The sequence below is a fragment of the Myotis daubentonii genome, chromosome 1 (assembly GCF_963259705.1).
Source record: "Myotis daubentonii chromosome 1, mMyoDau2.1, whole genome shotgun sequence".
NCBI classification, from domain to species: domain Eukaryota; kingdom Metazoa; phylum Chordata; class Mammalia; order Chiroptera; family Vespertilionidae; genus Myotis; species Myotis daubentonii.
Window position 1 is genome coordinate 65,478,099 of NC_081840.1, and position 24,299 is coordinate 65,502,397.

At 41.6% G+C, this 24,299-nt stretch overlaps 1 protein-coding gene across 4 annotated transcripts in view; it reads left to right on the forward strand.

Annotated features, from left to right (window-relative positions):
• VPS39 (VPS39 subunit of HOPS complex) overlaps window positions 1-24,299 on the forward strand; it is a 47,308-nt gene continuing 23,009 nt past the window's right edge. The window contains exons 1-9 of one of the 4 annotated variants that reach the window (XM_059704500.1): window positions 1-241; window positions 8,464-8,529; window positions 14,107-14,139; window positions 14,645-14,709; window positions 15,022-15,064; window positions 16,632-16,726; window positions 17,872-17,970; window positions 18,581-18,673; window positions 20,606-20,789. In XM_059704500.1, coding sequence (XP_059560483.1) covers window positions 169-241; window positions 8,464-8,529; window positions 14,107-14,139; window positions 14,645-14,709; window positions 15,022-15,064; window positions 16,632-16,726; window positions 17,872-17,970; window positions 18,581-18,673; window positions 20,606-20,789 — 751 coding nt within the window. In that variant the 5' untranslated portion in view covers window positions 1-168. Of the gene's footprint in view, window positions 242-8,462; window positions 8,530-14,106; window positions 14,140-14,644; window positions 14,710-15,021; window positions 15,065-16,631; window positions 16,727-17,871; window positions 17,971-18,580; window positions 18,674-20,605; window positions 20,790-24,299 lie in introns of those variants that run through there. The other 3 variants (XM_059704509.1, XM_059704519.1, XM_059704529.1) reach the window with 3 other exon arrangements.

Sequence of the window (24,299 nt, forward strand, 5' to 3'; positions counted from 1 at the left end):
GGCTTAGGCCAGCAGGAAGTCCGGTGTTGGTGATGGCTCTGCTGCGGAAAGGCCTGTAGTTGTGGTCTCCGGCCAGGTCCTGCTCGGCCCTTTCCTCAGCGCGGTTCCGCTCACGGCCCGGCCCGGCCCTCTCAGAGTGAGGCTGACCCGGCGACTCCGCTCGCCGCCATGCACGACGCCTTCGAGCCGGTGCCGATCCTAGAAAAGCTGCCTCTGCAGATCGACTGTCTGGCAGCCTGGGGTGAGTCGGAGGACCGAGGGCCGAGGCGGGGGAACGGCAGCGCGGGAGCGAGCGGCACGGACCCCTCACAAGCCGGGGGAAGTGGACGGGCGTCTGGCGGTGCGGGCTCCGGCCGGACGCCGTCCGAAAGGGAACCGCGATGAAGGCGAGCAGAGCATTGTAGACAGCGAGGGCTCTTAGGACCATCCCCTGGGACCCAAGCATTTTAGGGACGTGCCGCCGGCACTTGCTCTTGGTGCAGAGTTGGAGGTTGAGATTTCCTTAATTGTGCTCAGCTTTGGCTTATTACGATTCCCAAAAAGTCTTTAGTGTGGAGGCACAAGCAGTGGGAAGCTTTCAGCCTGCCAGGAACTTGAGCTTATCTGATGATGGTGTTGTACTGGTTTGGGGGGGATATAAGAGGGGTGGTGGGGGGATGAAGAGGAGGGGGATTGGAACAAGTTAACACCATATGCCATTTTCCCCCTTAGTGATCATTCATTGTTCACTTCTCATCATTGCAGGTAACTCACGTTGTTATTTAAACTCTTAATCTAGCCCAGCGATTTTAAACCAGTGTGCCACAAGAATTTGTAAAATATGCACTACCTGACTATTTAGTCAAGGGCACTGACCTCTTTCCCCTTAGATTGTAAAAAATAAAATAAAAAATGAGAACAGCCAGCACAACAATAGCCGTCTGGAGTGAATGAATAAATATTGTACATTTTTGGTCAGATCAGCAAAAACAACAACAGTTTTTGGTGTGCTGCAGAATTTTAGTAATTTGTTGTGTGCCACGAGATGAAGAGGGTTGAAAATCGCTGATCTAGTCAAATGGTTCATTGCCTTATATTCAAGTGCCCAAGTTACCTTAACTCTGTAGGTAGAACACCATCATTACAGGCTGTCCTGAAATTTAACCCATAAAAACTGGCATAAGCCTTTTGGGAGTGGCCAGTACAGAAAACAGGGTCAGACAGCTCTTATCTCTTGTATACTGTGGAATAAAAAAGGTTTCAGCGGTCTAAACTTGGACTCTTAACTATGAACATTATGACTGATTGTGTCTAACAGCCCCCAAAGACCAAACTGAAATAATTTCAGTTTTTCCTGTTCATGTCCAGGTAAGAAATCAAGGGCTATAAAAAGGTAGCTCAGAACCCTTAATCAGATCTTATACTGAGGGCCTGGTAGGAATCTCAGTGGTGGCTGGCATTTTATGCATCATCTTATGGACAGCGCCACCCAGTCAGCCTTGCCCGTGATGGGCCTGGTGGAGTCTTGGTGGTGGCTGGCATCTTATGCATCATCTGTGGACAGTACCACCCAGTCAGCTTTGCAGAGCTCTTCACAACCTCTTCAGTAGGGTGTGTTCACTACAGATTTTCATGTTAACGTACACCCCTCCTGCCTTAGCAGCCCTGGGCCTCTTTAAAATTGCATCTCCATAGTAAGCAGTCCTCGTCCTTTGGGTTAAGGAGAGAATCCTGCTTCCTCCAGATATCTCAAGAAGGCCTCCATTTTCTGTCATTAAGTGCTCTCAGTAAGAATTTAAAACTTTAAAAATGAAAGACCTGACACTGCACAAAGGGTTTCATTCCCCTATTTCTTCGTTAAATATGTGTTAAGTACCTACTTACACCCGTCTCTCTGCTGGGGACAGGAATAAGGATGAGTAAGACACAGTGCAGTGCTTCTGGGACACACAGTGGGGGACAAAGACATAAAGCAGATTATGGTACGAGATAAATGATAACAGAGTCATATGCTGCCTATTAGGAAAACATGGAGGAGGGCTACCCAACCCTGCCTAGGACTTGCGCTTCTGAAAAGGATGGGTGTAGTTGCTTACCACACTCTACTTCACTTGTCACAATTTGACTCGGATACCCTGTGGAACTAGTAGTAAACATATCTCGGCCTCTCTCACCAACAACACTTTGTCACAGTAAAGATTCCCTCCCTGTACCTGTGCTCTTCAGGAAGACAGGCTTGAGATGGTAGGTAGCTTTGGACCTGCCTTGATCTTCCACGGAACAGGAGATATGCCTGCTGCCTACTAGGACGCTGTGGTAGGTATTGGGGCTACACGAGGCCATTTACCGCCTCTTGCCTCAAAACTGCTTTATTTTCAGGCTTTAGCAGCAATCAGTATTGCTCTTTCTAGTCGCTGCCCCTTTTACCTGATGTTCATCCAGGAACTTGCAGGACCAGACAGTATTTGAGCTGGACGATAATCTCTCTTCAGAAATGGAAATAAGGAGGGCACTGATGATGATGACCTCTCTCTAAACTCCAGAGTTGTAGAATCCAGCTGCCTTTTAGCATCTTCATTTTGGGTGTCTAGTAACATGGCCAGAAAATTCTTGATGATTACACTCTCCCAAAACATGCCTTTCCCTCATACCATATCTCAGCAAATGTCATTTCTGTTTACTCATTTGGCTAAGGCCAAAAGCCTTGGAATCATTCTTGACTTCCCCTTTTCTCTTATACACCACATTCATTCCATTAGCAATCTTGTCTGCTCCTCCTCCAGAGTAAATCCAGATTCCAGTCATTTCTGTCCATCTCCACTTTTCTACTCTTGATGAGGTCACCAAACTCTCTCATCTAAATTACTAGTCTTCTGACTGATCACCTGTGTTTGCCATTGTGCTATTTTCAGTTTTTTATCCACACAGAGTGATCTTTCAAAAACTTAATTACATCTCTTCTCTGCTCAAAATCCTTCAGTAGCTTCCCATCACAATTAGAGTAAGTTCCAAAGTCCTTACCATGGCTGGCTATGCCTGAGATGGTCAGGCCTCTGGTTTTACTTCCCTGATTTTATTTCCTAGGCTCTTATCCCTGAACCTGTCTGGCACTAGTCACACACACTGTCTTTCTTGTTCCGTGAACAAACATGGCACATACCTACCCCAGGGCCTTGGCACTTGCTGTTTCCTCTGCCTGGCACTCTCTTGCCTTAGATATTTCATGGCTCATTCCTCATTTCATTCAAGTTTCCACTGAAATGTCACATAAATCAGCAAGACCTTCCCTAACTATTCTATATTAAAGAGAATGCTATATCCACCATTGTGCTATTCTCTTTTTCAGTCTTATCATTCCTTCCATCATGGGTTGTCATCTCATGCTATCCTATATAATAAAGAGCTAATATGCAAATGATCATCATGCCCTCCCGCCGGAGCCAGGGGACCTGAGGCCAGGCTGGGGGACCTGAGGCCGTGCCCCTCGCCCTGGCGCCTGGGCCGGTGGGCCTGAGGCTGCAACCCCCCACCCAGCGGGGCTTGACGGGGGACCTGAGGCTTCGCCGCCAGGGCCGGGGCACCTGAGGCCGCACCCCCTGCCCTGCGGGGCTTGACTGGGGTGGAGCTAGCTGGGTCTCATGCGATTTCGAGGCGCGCATGTGTGGGTGGGGACTTGACTCTGGGTCCTGCAGCACACCCCAGACTCTGACAGGATGGAGATTTTCATATACATTTTACTAATTTTCTTTCATCTCTGACACTTCTATTATAGAGAAAGGGCAAATAGCAATATTAAAATATTTCCTCTAATTCCCTTTTATTTATTTTATTTTTTATTTTTATTTTTTTTTAAATATATTTTATTGATTTTTTACAGAGAGGAAGGGAGAGAGATAGAGAGTTAGAAACATCGATGAGAGAGAAACATTGATCAGCTGCCTCCTGCACATTCCCTACTGGGGATGTGCCCGCAACCCAGGTACATGCCCTTGACCGGAATCGAACCTGGGACCTTTCAGTCCGCAGGCCGACGCTCTATCCACTGAGCCAAACCGGTTTTGGCCTCTAATTCCCTTTTAATGTGCACGAATTTTGTGCACCGGGCCACTAGTTTTATATATTATTATTGTCTCTCTCCATATTAGAATATAAATTTCTTCAGAGTAGGAACTTTGTCTTCTATATCCCTTTATTTGCAGTGTCTAAAACAGTTCCAAAGTTTTAATGGGTATCCATTAAGTATTTGTTTAATTAATGAATAATAATATTAATGGTAATAGCTTCCACTTATTGAATGCTAACCTATTTAGCTTTTATAAATAATAATTCCATTTTGCAGAGGAAGAACCTGAGAATTTAAGTAATTTTTTTAAGATCATATCTATAGTAAATTATGGCTGATTCTACAGCCTGGCTCCCAAACTTTAATGCATAGTCAGAGCCTGTAAAAAAAAAAAGCAGATGTGTATGTGTGTATCTGTATGTGCATATACACAATCATATTTGCTTATATTATCCAAAGAAACAATGGAAAAATAAATCACAAACTACTAAAATGCTTACCTATAGTGGAAGGGAGAGAACAGTAGAGTAGATAAGGATGGAAGCTAGATTTCTTACAGTTTTAACTTTGGAACTGCATACATGTCTAATGCAATAAAACGAAATTTAAAAATTCAAATTTCAGGGCACTCACCACTGCAGAATCATTGATGTGGGATCTCTGGAAGCAGGGCTCAGGAATGTGCATTTTTAATAAGTCCAAGTGATTCTGATGTGGCTAATCAGGGGCTTATGCTTTCAGAAACACTGTTCTTTGCCCTATGACCTAGTGAAGGGAAGTGACCACCAGCTTATTCCCTGCAGTGGCCAGCATTGGGCCAGGAATGGAATTGTTAATTACATGAGGTTGGACTGGGTTGTACTGCTGGACAGATCATTAATAGGGTAATTATGAGCAAGAAGGGCCAGCCTTACTCACTCCCCAGGAGGGATCAAGTCCAACCTTGTGTCTCAGAATTAGGCTGCCATGAATTTTCTAGGGCTCAGTATCACCCGTTTATGTATGTGTTACTTGTTTGTATAGTGCATTCCACTTTCTGATGTGCAGTGTTGCATCTCAGAATGGACTATTTACCCTGTGCTGTGCTTGCTCTGCAGGCTCTTCGTTCTCTGTGCTTTGCATGTACAGCTGTGTTATATGGCGACATGTCAGTAGAACGTGAAGGCCCAATGTAGCTTAGGTCCTCTGGCCATCCGAGTCCCCACTGACTTCTGTAACTCTTTGAGGTTCTGTGCTGTTATTACATTTTCCTTATGACTTTGAGGATTAGGGATGAGTATGTGTATGGTGCTTTTACTATTTAAAGGAAGTTACAGTACTTACAAGATGAAGGTATTTTTCCGTAACACCTCCAAATGAAAAAACTTAAAAGGTTAAATAAAATTCCAATTACAAAATTTAAAAACAGCCCTGGCTGGTGTGACTCAGTGGGTTGGCATTGTCCCATGCACTAGAAGATTGCTGGTTCAATTCCCTGCCAGGTCATATGCCTGGATTGTGAGCTCCATCCCAGGTGGGGGGTGTGTAGGAAGCAGCTGATCAGTGTTTCTCTCTCATAAATGTTTCTCTCTCCATCTCCCTCCCCCCATCTCTCAAATCAATAAAAACATATTAAAATTAAAAAAAAAATTTCAATGAACTTATTAGACTCCTTTTGATGACCAGTAGAGTAGACATTTGATAAGAACCATCTATTGGCAAATAAATATTTCAAAAAAAATGGAAAATGGGCTCTCAGATATCATGCTTGTGAGTTTGACGTCATATTGTAGTGGTGCAGCTTCATGAGAATTTAAGCCCCATTGGAACAGCATCAGAGATCTGCTGCAACGTAACCCACACGGAAGAACGTGGAGGGAGACCAGCTGAGGCTGTCACAGGGGTCCCTGGAGAGACGATGAGAGAGGGCTGTGGGGAGGTACCCTGTGGAGAGAGCATGATAAACAGGCCTTGCAGACCCGGGGGAAGGTGAGTCTGTTAAAAGAGAGAAAGAAAAACAGGAACTGGTGGGGGTTTGGGGGGCATAGTAAAGAGGAGGGATTATGTTGGCCTTTTCGTTATTGATATGTATGTATGCCATAAGAGAATTTTTTAAAATTTCACACTTCATTTTATTTATATTTGAAATATCAATGGGTTTCTTAAGAATCAACTTTAATATTACCAGTTGCTCATATAGTGATATCTAAACATTATCTTTTACAAAGCAAGCACTGTAAGCTGAATTATTTTTCAATGTTCTGTTCCAGCATAAATCTCTAGCGTTCCATTAGAACTAATGTTATTTCTGATTTCGACTTATGTTATTAAGAGCACACCGTGTCTGCCCAGCCACCTTGGCTCGGTGGTTGAGCATCGACCTATGAACCAAGAAGTCACGGTTCAATTCCTGCTCAGGGCACATGCCTGGGTTGCAGGCTTGATCCCCAGTATGGGGTGTGCAGGAGGCAGCCGATCAATGATTCTCTCTAATCATTGATGTTTCTGTCTCTCCTTCTCCCTTCCTCTCTGAAATCAATGAAAATATTTTTAAAAAATAAATAAAATGCACAATAAAAGAAGACAGAATCACTTTCTTTTTCTGGAAGACTAAGGACATCAACCTGGAAGATGTTCCTGAGGTGGCTCCTGACTGGTTTTTATAAATATAACCACTACCTTCCAGACCACCTCTGGCCAACACCCAGTCTTTTGATGTGAGACGCCTGATTAAGTGCATCACAGCATGTGGTTAGGTCCTGACTCACATGCATATCTTACTACATATGTGACTCTGGGCAAATACTTGTCCCCAAGGCCTCAACTCCCTCACCTATAAAATGGGGATTTATAAAAAGGACATATTTCAAAGGATAGTTGTGAGGATTCATGAAATAACATTAATTATTTGTGCTTAGTATTTTCCGGAATACAGTGCATGCTCAGTTTATTTGTACCATTATCCATATTTTATTTTACAAAGGAGCAAGAGAGTATATGACTGATTTCTGTTACAAGATCAGAAAGCTGAGGAAGTATCTGTATGTGCTTAGCTTCTCTTAATGAGTTACTGTGGATCTGTCAGGTAATTAAGCACTTTCAGAGCCTCTTTAGTTGTACTGTAGACCACTGTCTCCCCAAATGAGGCCCCTGAACCAATAGCATCACCTGGAACTTCTTAGACATGCAAGTTCCAGAGCCCATTTCCAGGCCTGTTGTAAAGGAAGCAGGTCGGCCCCGCAGTCTGTTTTCACAAAGCCTCACGATCCTGATACACACCAGCGTTTTAGAACCGTGGGCCTCCACCATCGTTATTTTTTTTTTTTAAAACGAGAGCTTTATTGAAATGTAATTCACATACCATACAATTCACCCATTTAAAATGTACAATTTGGTGGTTTTTAGTTCGTTCACAGAATTAACCAAGTATTGCCACAGTCGGTTTTGGAACATTTTCATTACCCTAAAAAAACTCCGAACCCATAGTATTCATTCCGCATTTTCCCCCAAGCCCACCCCTCCTAGGCAACCACTAATCTTCCTGTCTCCATAGATTTGCCTAATTCTGGACATTTCTTATAAATAGAATCATACAATATGTAGCCCTTTTTGTCTGGCTTCTTTCATTAGCATAATGTGCAGTTCATTCCTGGTATAGATGTATCAGCACTTCATTTCTTAATTTCCATTGTATGGATATGCCACATTTTGTTTATCTCTTCATCAGGTGATTGACATTTGGGTTGTTTCCACCTTTTGGCTATTAAAAATAATGCTACTATGGAACATTTGTGTAAAAGTTTTTGTATAGATGTATGTTTTCATTTCTCTTATTTATATGCCCAGGGGTGGAATTGTGAGGTCATATAGTTATTCTATGTTTAATCTTTTGAGGAACTGCCAGACTGTTTTCTAAAGTGACTGCACCATTTTATATTCCTGCTAAGAATGTATGAGGGTTCCAATTTATTCCCATCTTCATCAAGACGTTATCATCTTCTGTAACCTTAATATACTATGGCACTTCTTATTTTCCCAAAGGTTAACTCATTAAACTTTCAAAGGATGGCTTTTAGCTGTCATTTCTGAGATTAGATACTTAATTTCATGTTTATGTTATCCATTTTAGGATTTTATAAACTTCCATGATGTTTTAGGGCAGTTTAATTTAGAAACAATGAAGCCAGGGGCATTTTTTTCTTCTCTAATATGTCTAGTCTGGTAATTGTTGAATAAATGCTTTTTTGACTGGTTGATTCTCAAATAGTTCTTGACTATAAACATTCTTTAGCTTTGCAAACACCTGCTATCAAAAAAACCACAACTCACTTTCTTGACCCTTTGATTCGGATTACCACCCCCAGATAAGAAAACAGGGTCTGACAAAAGCTGACCGATGTTTCTCATTTCATTTCTTAATGAAAAGCTCTTTTCTTTTCCAGAGGAATGGCTTCTTGTTGGAACCAAACAAGGACATCTTCTCCTCTACAGGATTCGGAAGGATGTTGGTAAGTGGCAACTTTCCAGAACTGGAAAGAAATGGCTTACTATCCATGCAAAAAAAAAAAAAAAGTTTTGATAGTTGGCTAATGTACAACTGTAAAATCAGTGATTTCTGGACCATTAAAAGAGTGGGTGGGGATTGGGAGTAGCACTGTGGGAAAGTGGGGAGAATCGTGTGAGAATCTCCAGGGTTTTTTTTTAAATTTTCAGACCATATGCCCCTGTGTCCATGGGGATGGCGAGGCCAGGGGTAGGGGGGTTAGATGTTCCCCCCTTCCTTGTTTTTTGGAGACTTCCTGAAACAAGAAATAAGAAATGTTACGTTGGGAAATAAGATGTTTCTGTAAATGGTCTGGTAGTAGGAAAAAAATTAGGAACCTTTGATTTAAAAGACCTTATTGATTATGAAGGGTAAACTAGGAGAAAAAGGATCTAGGTTTGAGTCCAGCTTTATTTCTGTTTGGCTACTTGACTGAGTAGGGCCTTTCCAATGTCATTTTTCCCTTCTATAAACTGTCAGTTTTTATCACAAACTTGTTGGGGTCAGATTCAATAAAATGTTTGAAAGAACTTAAAAAACTAAAGTTCTAATTAAATGTGCCTTAGAATAGTAACTAAAAAGCATGTGAAATTTATTCTGTTAGCGGACCCTCTAACAGAAAAAAAAAAAGTATTTCATTTCCTTTTCCTAATTTTATTTCCCTGCTCTCTTTATGGAAAATCGTTGTTTGGATATTATTGCCCTGCAGCTTCAAGTCTGTAGAAATCTGCTGTTAATGCCACATAGGTTGAACCCTATGAAATTGTCATTATTCAGCCATATTAGAAAAACAATATTTCATAGCTTTCAACCTGATAAATAACTTTCTGTAGTAAATTACTTAAGGAAACATGGAAATAGAGCCTTCTCTTTAGAACCTAGAGCAAAGGTAGCATAGGGGGAAAAGAACGTCTTACTAGTATAGGAAAGAGAAAAATTATTTCCCCTCTGTTCATTTTAGGTTCATTGGCTAAAGACCTGTAAATCAGACGGACAAAGGATAGATTAACAAGAGGAAAACAAGTAGAGGTCTATTAACTTGTGCATTTTACGTACACATGCGAGCACTCAGAGATGAGTAAGGCAAAGGGGTGATTCGAACTTGGGCCTTTGTATCATCCTAACAAGCAAACAACAAATTTTTAGAGAAGTAACCAGATAAAGGAAAAGGACTTGTGAGTTTCTAGAGTGGCAAATTGTGGGAAAGCAAATACATGGAGATAAGTTTGCTATGTAGATTTCTCTGCTGCCATCTCTGGGCTGATAAGGGTCTTGAGTTGTTTCCAGTGATTAAATTCTGTCCTTCCTAATAGAAAGGGGAGAGCCAGCTTTGTAAATTTATGTTGTGCTTTTAGGCAAGTAGTAGAGCAGAGAGCTTTTTTTTGTTGTTGTTGTTTGTTTTTTGTTTTTGTTTTTATTGATTTTAGAGGGAGAGGAAGGGAGAAGGAGAGAGAGAGTGAGATATTGATGAGAGAAACATCTATCAACCACCTCCTGCATGCTTCCTGCTAGGGATCGAGCCTGCAACCCAGGCATACACCCTGGCCAGGAATCGAACCGGCACCCTCTCAGTGCATAGGATGACGCTCAGCCAACTGAGCCATATCACCCAGGGCAGAGAGAGTTTATCTTATATCTGCTGCTTCTTAGTTGCCTTCAGCTCAAAATAATTCTTAAGCCAAAGTAGCATATTTGGGGTGCATATTCGTCTACCCTTCACTGGTGCAATAGGAAGAGGAGGAAGGCACCTGCTGTGGTGCAGTGAGAAGAGAAACCAGAAGTTCAAAACAGAGGGTTTATTCCATTTCTAAGTGTTTCAACTTTCTTTTCAATCAGCAGTCAGCAAACTTGTACCAAAAAGGACCAAGTAGTAAATATTTTAGGCCTTGCAGGCTATAAGATCTCTGTGGTGACCACTGAACTCTGCCATTGTAGCAAAAAGGTAGCCAATATGTAAAAGAAAGGGCATGGCTATGTTATGTTCCAATAAAACCTTATTTACAAAAACATGTCAGAGGCTGGATGTGACCCAGGGGCAGTACTTTGCTGGCCCTTGCTATAAGTTTTTAGTTTTCAGAGCCAGAATATTTGCATTCTGTGACATCTACCCAGTCTATAATTTGAAAATTAAGCTTGCCTTGGATTTTATTCAGCATTCAACAGCTGTGTTTTGACTCTAGTGTGGGCTCAGATACTATGCAGAACAGGGAGATAAGAGCCTAATATTCTTTTTCCCTAATAGATAAGTAGTTCTTTGTACCATCAAATACAAGTATTACAATAAAGCCACTTGTTTAATATACCATTTCTGTGTAAGTAGTGAGGAATTGACAACTAGACTATCAAAATAAATCTTTCAGCATAGTATGGACTCAAACTGATAATATTTGTGTTAATCTGATGTGGACCCCTGATGGTGACTGTTCCTTGTCCTGTGATCAATTCACCATGTGCCCTTTGACAAGTTAATCTTCCTGGGCCTCAATTTTCCCATAGGCAATTTGAATAGCAATACTAGCCTACCTTAGACTATTAGGAAATCAAACTCTGATTAGAAACTCTTCTTCTTCCTATACCCATATAGAGCAGTTCAGTTCTGGCCTAGCTCTGGTCTGCTTAAGGGCCAGAAATAGGCCTGGGCCTCCGTGAGTCAGCCATAGAACTAACTTGGTTTCTCAACTTGAGATTTTATAAAGCTGGAGAAGTCTGCAACTAGACTGTCTTTCTGAGGAAAGGGAGTGGGTAACAAGGTGTCATCCAGTATTAAGGGGACTGGGTTCTGATCTGACCTGAGCCATCTCCTTTAGCTCAAAAGTCTCTAGGCCTCATTCTACTCATATCTTAAACATTGGGGTTAGATTAGTTCACATCTAAGGTCTTAACAACGTTAGGTTTGCTTCAGTGGTGCTGTCTGCCCTAGAGCAGTGGTTCTCACAGTGTGGTCCCCAGGTCCTTTCAGAGGATCCACAAGGTCAAAACTAAGTTCACAGTAACACTAAAAGATTATTGTTTTTTTCACTAACAGTTACTGACATTTGCACCAATGATACAAAAGTAACGGTAGCTAAAACTACTGACCCCAACCACACTGGGGTTACTCAGTGATTGAACGTGGAACTATGAACCAGGAGGTCAGGGTTCGTTTCCTGGTCAGGACACATGCTCTGGCTGCAGGCTCAATCCCCAGTAGGGGGCTTGCTGGAGGCAGCTGATGTTTCTGTTTCTCTCTTCCTCCACTTTCCTCTCTGAAATCAATAAAAATATTTAAAAAAAATAAAACTGCTGGCCCCTTAGCACAAGTTCAAGACAGTGGTCAACAAACTTGTTGCTACCAAACTGTACTAGTAGTCGTGTTTTCTCCATCATGCACTCACAGTGGTTTGGGGTTTTGTTTTGTTAAAGCCAGTTTCACTTAAGAATATTCTTTGTGAGGCAGTAAAAATTCTTCATTTCATTATATCTTACCTATGAGAACACATCTTTTTAATGATCTCTGTGATGTCATGGGAAGTTCACATAAAGCTCTTCTGCTGGGTGCCCAGGCACGAAGCACAGTGGCTGTCTCAGTTTGGAAGGGTACTTGTATGTTTGAGTTATGAGCCGAACTGGCCACTTTTTTTCACGGAGCATCGCTTTTGCTTGAAAGAATGACTGACAGATAGATTATGGTTTTTCAGATCATTTGTGTATTTGGTAGATATTTTCTCAAAAATAAGCAAAGGGAATCTGTCACTTCAAAGAAAACAACTGGCATTTTATTATTGTTTTTAATATATTTTATTGGGATAGAGAGTTAGAAACATCGATGAGAGAGAAACATCGATCAGCTGCCTCCTGCACACCCCCTATTGGGGATGTGCCTGCAACCAAGGTACATGCCCTTGACCAGAATTGAATCTGGGACCCTTCAGTCTGCAGGCCGACGCTCCATCCACTGAGCCAAACCTGTTAGGGCACAACTGGCATTTTATTGTTAATGATACAATAAAAGCTTTCAAGAGAGAATTGGAATTGTGGAAAACTTGTACGCACTCCCATGAGCTTGACAACTTCTCAATACTAAAGATTTTTTTGATGAGATTGGGACAGGGGATAATGAATGATTTTAAAAAAAAGTATCCTATAACAAAATGTGCCAACATTTGGAAAATCTGCATAATTCAGTGAACCAATATTTTCCAGTGCATATAGTTTCTAAATCATGAGTAAAAGATCCATTTAAAGTGTATGATAGACCAATGGACTTTAACAGAAAAGTTCATTAACACGTTTCAGATTCCACATTGTAAGAAACTTCATTTGTCAAGTTTTGGAACAGTATCAAAGATGTCACAGTTAATCTAGAAAAGCTATTAAAATATTCCTCCTATATCTAACTATATGCCCATGTGAGGACAGATTTTTGTCCTATACTTCAACCAAAACAGTGTATCAAAGCAGATATGAAAGTCTAGCTGTCTTCTGTTAACCCAGACACTAAAGAGATTTGCAAAAATATAAAACAATGCATTTTTTAAATTAGGAAAAATAAGCGCTTTTTTTGGTTAAAATATGTTGTGCTAAATGTAATGGATTTATTGCTTGTTATTTTTGACTTAATAAATACGTATTTAAAATTTTTTCAGTTTTAATTTCTAGTGTGGCAAACATTGCTAGTTATAACCCACATAAAAGTTTTAGGGTCCTCAGTAATTTTTAAGATTATGAAAGGGTCCTGAGACCAAAAAGTTTTTAAAATCGTTACCTTAAAGCCAGGGGCGGGGAACCTTTTTCTGCCAAGGGCCATTTGGATATTTATAACATCATTTGTGGGCCATACAGAATTATCAACTTAAAAATTAGCCTGCTGTATTTGGTCAAACATTTAATTAATGCACCCCTAATGCCTTGGCAGGGCCAGACCAAATGATTTCTTAGGACTCATATGGGCCCCTTCTTTTTTAACATTAATACTTCAAGAAAAAATGATTTTAAATATAATATTTTTATATGCAATATAAAAATGCAGTAAACATTAAACAGCCCCTTCTTCATCTTCCCTGCTGAGTTACACATGGGGGAAGTGTGACCAGCTTTGGTGGCATGGGCCCTTGTGGCTGCCTCAATGAATCCCTACCGACTTTGGGGTGGGCAGGAGCCCACCTAGGAGTGGGAGCAACGGGGGAGCATCAGGGGTCAGCAGTGTGAGCAGTTTGTCCACACGCTGAGAGGCAGGGAGCAAGGTGTGGACTCCGCACAGGCTGGACGGTCAGCCCTGAGTTTGTTCCGGGCTGTCTTTCACTTGGCTGCTAGCGAACTGCTTGACCCATCAGGCCCCTCAGATAGGAAATTGGAATAATAGTACTGATTTCTTGGGGGTAGTTATGAGGTTACAGAAAACACTTACAAATTTTTAAACCCAATTAATGATAGCTGCTGTTATTATTAATTATTTCCTTTTTGACTCTTTGGTGACTTTTGAGGCTGAATATGTTTATCATCCCAGCAAGGCTGGCTTCACATATTTTTATGGTACATAACTTTTCCCCCTTTTTTGCAACAGTGCCAGCAGCTGTGGCATCACCTGAAAGTGGCAGTAAGTGTAGATGCGTTAAATTGCTTTAGCTCTGGGGATGGTGTTGAGTGTGTTTGCTCTGTCCCAGAACATCGGGTTGCAGCTAAGAGTTGGTTGGAACTGGACCTAAGGCTGCTTTGGGCTGGTTTTCATTGCTTGGACTCTTAAACATTTGACTGTTACTTTTTATACTCTTTTTTTGTGAAATACTTTGCCAAGGTACTATTTTGTAGGATAAGATGTTCAGACTCACAAGTACCTTGCAGCTTCAGTAAACTTCCGTGGTGTCGTACTGTCTGCTAATGCCAAGTGGAAGCGCATGAAATCCTCTGCTCTAAAACTGGAGTTGAAAGCAACTTACCGTACGCAGTAAAGACAGCTGGCTCGTGTACATCTCTGCCTTCTAGCCTTTTAGGACTTGTTGAAGATCCCTGTGGGAGAGTGTATGGAGCAGCATTTTGTGTGGTCGTTTTCTTTGTATATGGCCCTGTGTTTGGAACTGTGTTTCTTTCTTTCTTTTTCATAGGCTGCAACAGGTTTGAAGTGACACTAGAGAAATCCAATAAGAATTTCTCCAAAAAGATTCAGCAGGTAGGCAGTAATGGTGGTTGCTACATTTATATTTGACTTCTCTGAGACTCTGTCAGAACTAGAACTTCGGTAACATCATTTAACTCTTTGAATCCTCTGCTCTGTCCTCCCATTTATTCAGGGATTTCTGTCTATCCATCATGTGTCTGAGATCCTTTCACAAGCAGAAACTGTGATTGCACATAAATAATGAGTCAGATCCCTATTATTGGTGTAGGTTCTTTAGTCCCTTTTAGGTACTGTAGTTAAATGAATGTTTGTTAACCCTTGTCAGGAATGTTTAATTAAGTCTAATGATTTGCTGTTTTCCAGATCCATGTGGTTTCCCAGTTTAAGATTCTAGTCAGCTTGTTAGGTAAGAAAGGGGGCTATGATTGTATTTCATGTGTCAAAAAACACAAGCTATGACCTAATTAATCCTTTCATGGTTAATTTGGTAATTGTTACTAACAATGAAACTGACATGTTCCAAATCCTATATAATAAAAGGCTAATATGCAAATCGAACGAATGGCGGAACGACTGGTCGCTATGACATGCACTGACCACCAGGGGACAGACACTCAATGCAGGAGCTGCCCCCTGGTGGTCATTGTGCTCCCACGGGGGGGCACCGCTCAGCCAGAAGCCGGGCTCATGGCTAGCGAGCGCAGCGGCAGTGGTGGGAGCCTCTCCCGCTTCCATGGCAGCGCTAAGGATGTCTGACTATGGGCTTAGCCGTCGTTTGGACATCCCTCGAGGGTTCCTGGACTGCAAGAGGGTATAGGCCTGGCTGAGGGGGACACTCCCCCCCCTCCGTGCATGAATTTCATGCACCAGGCCTCTAGTAATATATAACAGGCTACGGAGGTAACTAAGGCAAGAACAGCCTCCATAAACTTGAGCTCTGTTCTCCAAGAAGTGTCACTTCATTTATTCACTCATTCATTCATTTATTCATTCAGTAATTGAGCAAATATTCATTGAGACCTACTCTAGGCATTGGGGATACTATGATGAATAAGACATGGTTTCTATCTTGTGTTCTGATTGTGAAGACTGAAATGATAAAAAGTAATCATGATACCGTGTGGTAAGTTACAGTGGAGAGTTATAAAACGTGTTGTGGGATCTTAGTAATGGGAGGGACAACATTACTTAGTGGGTGATTAGGATTGTGGCAGAAAGAAAGTGGTAGAAAGAGCATTATAGGGATAAGACGGAGCTTAAGCAAAGGCCCTGAGAACAGGCCAGACTTAGGTGGAGAGGGGCAAGAGGCAGGTGAGAGACCGATCAGGGCCAGGCTGTCCAGGGCCTTGTGTGAAGCCACAGTCTCATGGGTGGCAGCCAGTGAGGACTTTCCTTGGCAAGCAGACTAGAAGCCTGCTGCACACTCAGTACTGTTCAGCCCAGAGCCCAAATGGTAGAGTCATTTTAAACTTGGGCTTAAAATGGAGAGGAGCATTGAAAGTAACAAGTCTTCATGACAGAAGCTAGATCGACGCCTGAGTGAAATCCTTTTGTATGCTTTGCTAGAAAAGAAATCCTTGCAATTGGTTTGTACAAAATCCATGGGGGTTTCCTTTCTCTTATTGGAGCCTCCCAGTATAAGTAGCTTTGACAACCATTTCTTATACAAACATTGCATCACAAATTTCCAGACTTGAGAAGGAGTATGAGAGTGCTTTGGAAGTGAAAGAGGTCTTTTATTTAAGCCAGCCACAATTTAAAGGAACAAAACATCCAAGTTCAGAAGACTGAGTAACCTCTTCCTGTTTTGTAACAGACCAGAGTAAATCATTGTTAGTGAAACTGAAGGTACATCTACAACCAACCCTTGCCATTTGGTTCTGCTGGTGGTTCTAGTTTTGTCTTTGTCTTGAAGGTGGCTGTATTAGAGAATTGTGATAATTTATTGTGATGTTTTGCTTCCTTCTAAACAGAAAATAATATTTATGTCCATGACCTATTGACATTTCAACAAATCACTACGGTTTCAAAAGCAAAGGGGGCATCGCTGTTCACATGTGACCTCCAGGTAAGTGTAGGCAAGGTGAAATTCAACTTTGTGCTTAAATAAAAAGTCTTTCCTCCATCATTTATACCATTAGATGAGAAGAATAACATTGATATCCAATCCCAGCAGAGACTCTAAAGAGAATATTTGATTTTGGATTGTATTAGAGAAATTTCCCCGTTAGTATGTAGTCTGAAGTTGAAGCATTTGCATTTCTGGTATGTGTGCTAATTAAAGCACCAGACAGCTGTATGGCAGGAGGCAACTAACCAAGGATAAAAGCACCTGTGATGGAGAAAACATTACTGGGAAGTGAACCATGAACATAGCTGTGTGACATTAAATTGACTCTTATTCTAAGCATATCATCGTGGCTTCTGTCTTTAGGGAGCTTTTGTCATTCAGGAAAGACATTTCTCATTTTTTGCTAATTCACCACCCTTATATTCTTTAAAATCTGCCTTACCCACAACTTTGATCACTTTTTAGCATTTATGAGCTGCATTGTTTTATGCGTAGACATTTTCTTTACCGCCAACTCCTTTTTCTTTTTAAATTAAAAAAAAAAAGATTTCAGAGAGGGAGAGGGAGAGAGAGTAACATTGATGAGAGAATCATTGATCACCTGCCTCCTGCACACCCCCTACTGGGTGATTGAGCCTGCAACCCAGACATGTGCCCTGACTGGGAATCAAACTGGCAACCTCTTGGTGCATGGGATGATGCTAACCATTGAGCACTCTGGCTGAGTCTCCCCCCCCCACCCCACCCCCCCAGCCTCCCACTACTTCTTTAAAGGATTGAAAGTGGCCACCGACCATGCTGATCTCAGATCCAGCATGAATTGACAGCCATGAGTGAGAAGCATTTAAAGGAAAAAAGGGAGGAAGCGGTTATGTAGGTAAAGGCCCGCCCTGGGATTTTCCTCTCTGAATTGTGAATGTCCACAAGATTTGCTGGTGCAAGGGCCTTTGACCAGCAGCCCATGGGGGGGAAGTGCTCTTAGCCTGTTGTTTCTGAATACATCTTAGAGAACGGTATTCTTCAGCTCATGATGGGATTTTCAGATTAGTAGCCATTTCAAGGTAGAAAATCTCTAATCTAGTTGTCATTCGGTGATGGAGTAACTGTGTGCATCCTCATTTGCTCTGGGTGTGTATTTGCAGCACATAGAGACTGGAGAGGAGGTGTTGCGGATGTGTGTCGCTGTGAAAAAGAAGCTGCAGCTCTATTTCTGGAAGGACAGGGAATTTCATGAATTGCAGGTAAAGTTCACTGTCACCTGGTCCATAGGTTGGGTGGGAGGTCCTGCTTTAGTTGATTCACAGCTTGAAAGACTAATGGTTCAGTTGTAGTGACGGTCATGATCCCAGTCTTGGAGTTCTCTCCGGATGAGTGCTCTGCTGTGTATACACAGAGCTTCCTCATGCCCCTTGGTCAGAGTCTCGTGGTCTTCAGAGGCAGCAGCAGTACAATTGTACAGATTGGTTTTTTCAAAGTGAGTTTTCACCTTTCCAAATGCACCTTGTCCAGTACTTGGGTGACTTACAGTAAGTCCTCACTGAACGTTGTTGATAGTTTCTGAAACTTTAAGCAAAATGACATATAACAAAATAGGCTCATTGCTATAAACAAGAGTTAAATTCCTACAGCATCTTGTCAACATTATAACAAAATGATGTTGATGAAATGATGTTATTCAAGGACCAGCTATATTTTTATTATGGGTGGTTTCCTGGTCTTGTGCTTATGGAGTTGAATTCAAATGAGGATGAGGGTGATTTTGCAGAATGGGGGTGGAATATTAGGAACGTTGTGATTTTTTTTTTTTTCTTTTAACATCTTTCCAATTGAACTCCTGCTCTCTTTCTTCAGGGGGACTTTAGTGTACCAGACGTGCCCAAGTCCATGGCATGGTGTGAAAATTCTATCTGTGTGGGTTTCAAGAGAGACTACTACCTCATAAGGGTAAAAATTATCATTTTGCAAATATCATCAGTTTGCTTTGGGGAAGATGATTTTATGCTTCTGAAGTATAAGTCAAGAGACTGCCTAAAGTAGAGTTTTTGACATAAAAGGGTTTGTGCTTGTATGTTTGATTATTTTTCATGCTCTCAGCATCTTTCACAAAGATGATGTCTGTGTATCTTAAGCCAGGCAGAGTCAGCTCTCAGTTTTTTACATAATGAAGATCCACATACTGAATCGAATTATTGGAACAGATCATTAGGGCTGTTTGCCCCCAACAGCATTATCATGGACTGCTATTTTAGTATTAAGTATTTTTAAGACTTTGAGATATCTGCCTCTGTTAGTATATTTATCTTAAAAGTTATTTTCATTGCTTTTTTCTAAACTTCAAAAGCCATATGTATTTATTATAGAAAATAAGAAAATACAGATAAAAGGAAAATAAATGCGGTGCAAATGATCCATAATCCCCCCACTCAAAAATAATCACTGTTAACCTTTTGGTATGTGGGCTTCCATCCTGTTTATAAAAATACCATGTCATTCATGTGTATGTATTGTATTATATATGTTATGTAATATACAGTATAACCTGCTTTTTCTTTTCACCTAAGCAGTAAGTATCCACGACATTGGTCTTTTTTCCTCCACTATGCACACTGTATGTACCCAACCACAGAAAAAGGTTGATAACCATTCGTTTCATAATCTAAGTTTCTTAGCTTCATATCCCTCTCATAATCCAGATTTGGCAGTTCTAGAAGCCGTTCTCCCCCACCCCCCCAAGTTAGCTTGTCATTATTTATCTAGTTAATGTATTTGTTCCATATTTACATGGTTGGAATATCCTACCTTTTACTTTTATCAACATCAGAGTTGCAAGTTCGTAAAGGAGTTACTGTTGTACAGTTGACTGAATAGCAAGCTTGCATCTAGGCATATAGTTGCTAAGAGAAGTCTGGGGGATGGGAGAGAGCCAAGAGTTGGAGTGTTTTATTACCTGACAACCTTGGGTGCTTCCATCTCCCACTTAAGGCTAGAGTCATTTGAGTGTGGAAAATCTTGCTATGAGACCAGGATATTTACAAGTTATTCATTTATTTACATATAGTAAAATTCATTGTTTTTGATGTGTAGTTCTGAGTTTTGACAAATTGCCCAGAGTTCTATAACCACCACCACAATCAAGATTTAGAACAGTTCCATCACTCCTGAAATTCCCTCATGCTGCCTCTTGAGGTCAACGCTCCTTCTACACTCAGCCTCCAGTAATCTATTCTTGCGTTTGCCAGATGTCATATAAACAGAATCATCAGAATCATATATATGACTAGTGTACTGTAATGCATTTGACATCCGCCTGTGTTGTGTCAATATATTCTTTTTATAGCTGAGTAGTATTCTATGGTATGAATGTATTATAGTTGGTTTATTCATTCATCGGTTGAAAGGCAAAGTTGTTTCCAGTTTTTAGCCATTATGATAAAGCTGCTATAAACATTTGCATATGGGTTTTTATATAATAAAAAATAAATTTCACTTCTCTTGGGCAAGTGCGTAGTAGTAGAATTGCTAGGTTACATCATAAGCGTCTATGTAACTTTAAAAGAAACTAACAAACAGGACGGCTGTACCATTTGCATCCTCACCAGCAGAGTGTGAGCGTACCAGTTGCTCTTCATCCGGGCCAGCACTAGACATTGTTATTTGCCAGGCCAGATGCTTGTCTCTGTGTTAGGGAAGACGAGAACTGGTTCTACATAGTGATGACAAAATTTTTCTATCAAATTCTATTTGCTATCTATTTCCTTGTGCCAGACAAGGACTGTTTTTGACTTCTGAAGGTTTTGGGTTTTATCTTGATTTTTCCAGGCTGTGTTCGTGCCTCGGGTCAGAGAATGCTGGGTGACTGACTCTGTCTTCCCGCAGGTGGATGGAAAGGGGTCTATCAAAGAGCTCTTCCCAACAGGAAAGCAGCTGGAGCCCTTAGTTGCCCCTCTGGCAGATAGAAAAGTGGCCGTGGGTCAGGATGATCTCACCGTGGTGCTCAATGAGGAGGGGATCTGCACACAGAAATGCGCCCTGAACTGGACGGACATACCAGTGGCCATGGGTGAGACCAGCAGTAGCTGCTGCTGCCTGCTTTGGGCTAGGGCTGTGTGCCACCTTCGAAGAACGGAAGAACAGCTTTAGCAGACTGTGGTTAACAGTGTCATTCACTCTCAGTTCCCCTTCCTATAACTAGGCAGCTGTTGTAGGGCTATTGAAAATGGGATATTCTGGTTTTTGTAGACAGCTGATGTTTGCCCCAGAGGCAGGGAAAATCTAAATAGAATTGCACATTTTATAAGTAATTTTCTGCTGCTATCTTTACTTCTTCATTCATTTTTAATGGTTTTGTTGTGTCCTCTGCCAAGTAGTGGAAATTCCTTATTTATTTCTGTAATACATATAACTCAGTATTGAAGGGTTCTTGCATGAGGGTTATTGCTGCTGTTCGTGTAGCTTAGAGGTGCAGACTGTGTTTAGGTGTCAATCTCTGTCCTTCATTTCTGTCCCACACCTGCCTCAGGCTCCCAGCTCTCGGCGAAGGGATTGCCAGTTGAAAGAATGAACATTCTAATAACAGTTACTGCTATGGAGTGGGACATACAAACTTTAAGGACTTTAGCTCTGGACAAACTTACATTTTCTAAAAAGTTACAAAACTGCTGAAGGCACTGCTTAAGGTGTTAAATGGGATGAGCTGAGATTCAGTAGTTCAGCTCTGAACTCCTGAAAGGGGAAGTTCGTTGTTCAGTAGTCAGGAGGTAGTTTCATTACATCGATAAGATTGCACTAGACCAGCAGGGAATTTAGGATCTGGCTTAAAGAAAAATTCCCTTTCACTCCAGGTAGAAAGCATAGTTTGAAAAGCGAGTAAAATGTAGAAGACATGCTGCTCTGTGAGAGGGCATGCCAGAGACTGAGCTGGCCAGACCAGGGTCTGAATTATGGAAGAATAAGGTTAGGGCCACTTGTTAGAGGCCCATGCCGAGGTTGGAGAGGCCAGTACATTCCTCAGTGGTAGAGCGTCTTGATAAAAGCATCAGGTTCTAGGGTGGTTATTCCAATGGTGGTTAGAGACTAATAGACCAGAGGAAGAGAAATCAAAAGGATGGTATTTGATAAGGCCCAAGATTATGCATATTAGTGAGTTTGAGGGGCTAAGAGCTTCCCAAGTGTTATATTGTAAATCAGAAGACACCTTAATCAATTAGCCAAATTAATTTGGAGTCTTTTATTTTTACACTAGTACTAATAGGCTCAGAGTAGAGTGTCTCTGTCAAATTCTGGGCCCCAAATAGAGGAAGTCTTTTCTATTTATACTCTTTTCAGTTCTTTGTCTTCCAAATTTGGTACGAGACTTGCGGACCTTCTGAGAAAAAGTCCTGTGTGCTGGGACAGGGCCGTGAGACCATATCTCAAGGCCTGGCCTGGCACCAGCACTGACAGCTCTGTCTGGGGCATAGTTTATGGCCTCTCTGGAGTGGCGAGTAGTCTTATTTTCCCTATTATTTAAACAAGCAAATGTTTACAGAAGCCAGAATAGCAGGGTTAAAGTTTTAATCAGCAGTTTTTACCCAAGGAGGTTATTGTGCTTCCCTGATGTCCTAGGGGCCCTGTTCGGAAGAACGTTTGGATTAGATGAAGGTGTGTGTAATATACTTGGAGTTTGCTCTGGCTCCCTGGTGTGAGCGTCCTGTTCTAGACCTTTGTCGGTGCCCAGCGCCCCAACACTGTTTCTCAGAGACGTTTCTGTGCCTTAACGTTCTGAAGGAGAGGGCGTTCTTTCCGGGGAGGGTGGGACTCACCATCTGACAGGAGGAAGACTAAGCCTAGAATGGCTTACATTTTAAACCACACTTTTATTTCTGCTCAAATCCTAACTACTTCACACAGGCTCCAGTCATTTTCCTTTTGTTTTGTTTTTTAATCCTCACCTGAGGATATTTTTGCATTGATTTTTAGAGAGAGTGGAAGGGAGGGGGAGAGACAGAGGGACAGAAACATCGATGTGAGACTCCAGTTTGTGCCCCGATTAGATCAAGCCTGCAACCTAGGTATGTGCCCTTAACCGGAATCGAACCCGGGACCTTTCAGTCTGTGGGCCAACACTCTCTTCTCTGAGCCAAACCGGCCAGGGCAGGCTCCAGTCATTTTGGATTCCCCCTCACGGCCATTGTCTGCACTGTTCCCTTTTTCTTTCTTCTCACCCAGCAGCACCCTGCTCATATGACAAGGCCCCATGCAGCGGCACTTCCTCTATGGAGGCTTCTCTGACTCACTGGCAGAGCGAGCCACTTCCTCCTCGTTGCTTCCAGAGCCTTTCAGGTTTCTCTGTCACGGCACCCACATGATCCTGCTGGGTGAGGGAGTTGTCACCTCTGCTCCTGTAGGAGCTCTGTGAGCTCTGGACTCCTCTCTCCATCCCCTCTGGGGAGGGTCTGAAACATGGCCTTTTAGTAAATGCTTGAGCAATAGATGAATCATGTCATTGTCAGCCGGTTATTATGTCTGCTGCACACTAGCCACTCTAAGCTTTGAAGATACAAAGAGATCCAGACCATTTTTGTGTTTGAGAAACACTACTGAAGAGTTGGGGGAGACTGAACAAATACAATATGACAACAATCAGGATTTCTACTATAGATTACCTTTAAAAAATTATTAGACCTGCCATAGCTGGTTTTGCTCAGTGCATAGAGCATCGGCCTGTGGACTGGAGGGTTCTGGGTTTGATTTCGGTCAAGGGCACATGCCTGGGTTGCAGGCTCGATCCCCAGTAGGGAGCGTGCAGGATCATTGATGTTTCTATCCCTTTCCCTTCCTCTCTGAAATCAATAAATATATATTAAAAATAATAATTAGGTCCTGACCAGTTTGGCTCAGTGAATGGAGTGTTGGCCTGCGGACTGAAGGGTCCCAGATTCGATTCCAGTCAAGGGCATGTACTACGGGCACATCCCCAGTACGGGGTGTGCAGGAGGCAGCTGATCGATGTCTCTCTCATCGATGTTTCTGGCTCAATATACCTCTCCCTTCCTCTCTGTAAAAAAATCAATAAAATATATATATATATATATATTTTTATAATATATATTTATTGATTTCAGAGAGGAAGGGAGAGGGGGAGAGAGAGAGAGAAACATCAGTGATGAGAGAGAGTCAATAATTGGCTGCCTCATACATGCCCCACACAGGGATGGAACCTGCAACCTCGGGTATATGCCCTGACTGGGCATCAAACTGTGACCTCCTGGTTCATAAATCGATGCTCAACAATAAAATATATTTTAAAATAATAATAATAATAATTAGATCTTATTAAGATTAAAAAAGAGAAATTTTACATATTTACACAAATTAACACTGAGGAAAATTATACTAGCTTTAAAAAAAAATGAGACCAACATTGAAAGAAAATTTAAAAATCAAGTGCAAGACAATTTTTTAATTGTGTTTTCTGGTAAGATGAAAAATAGCAGCATAGTAACAATAGCATTTAAATTGATGAAAATATTACTTATGCTCCAGTTTCTTCATTTCTGAGTTCCCTTCTGGCTTTAAAATTTTATTGCAC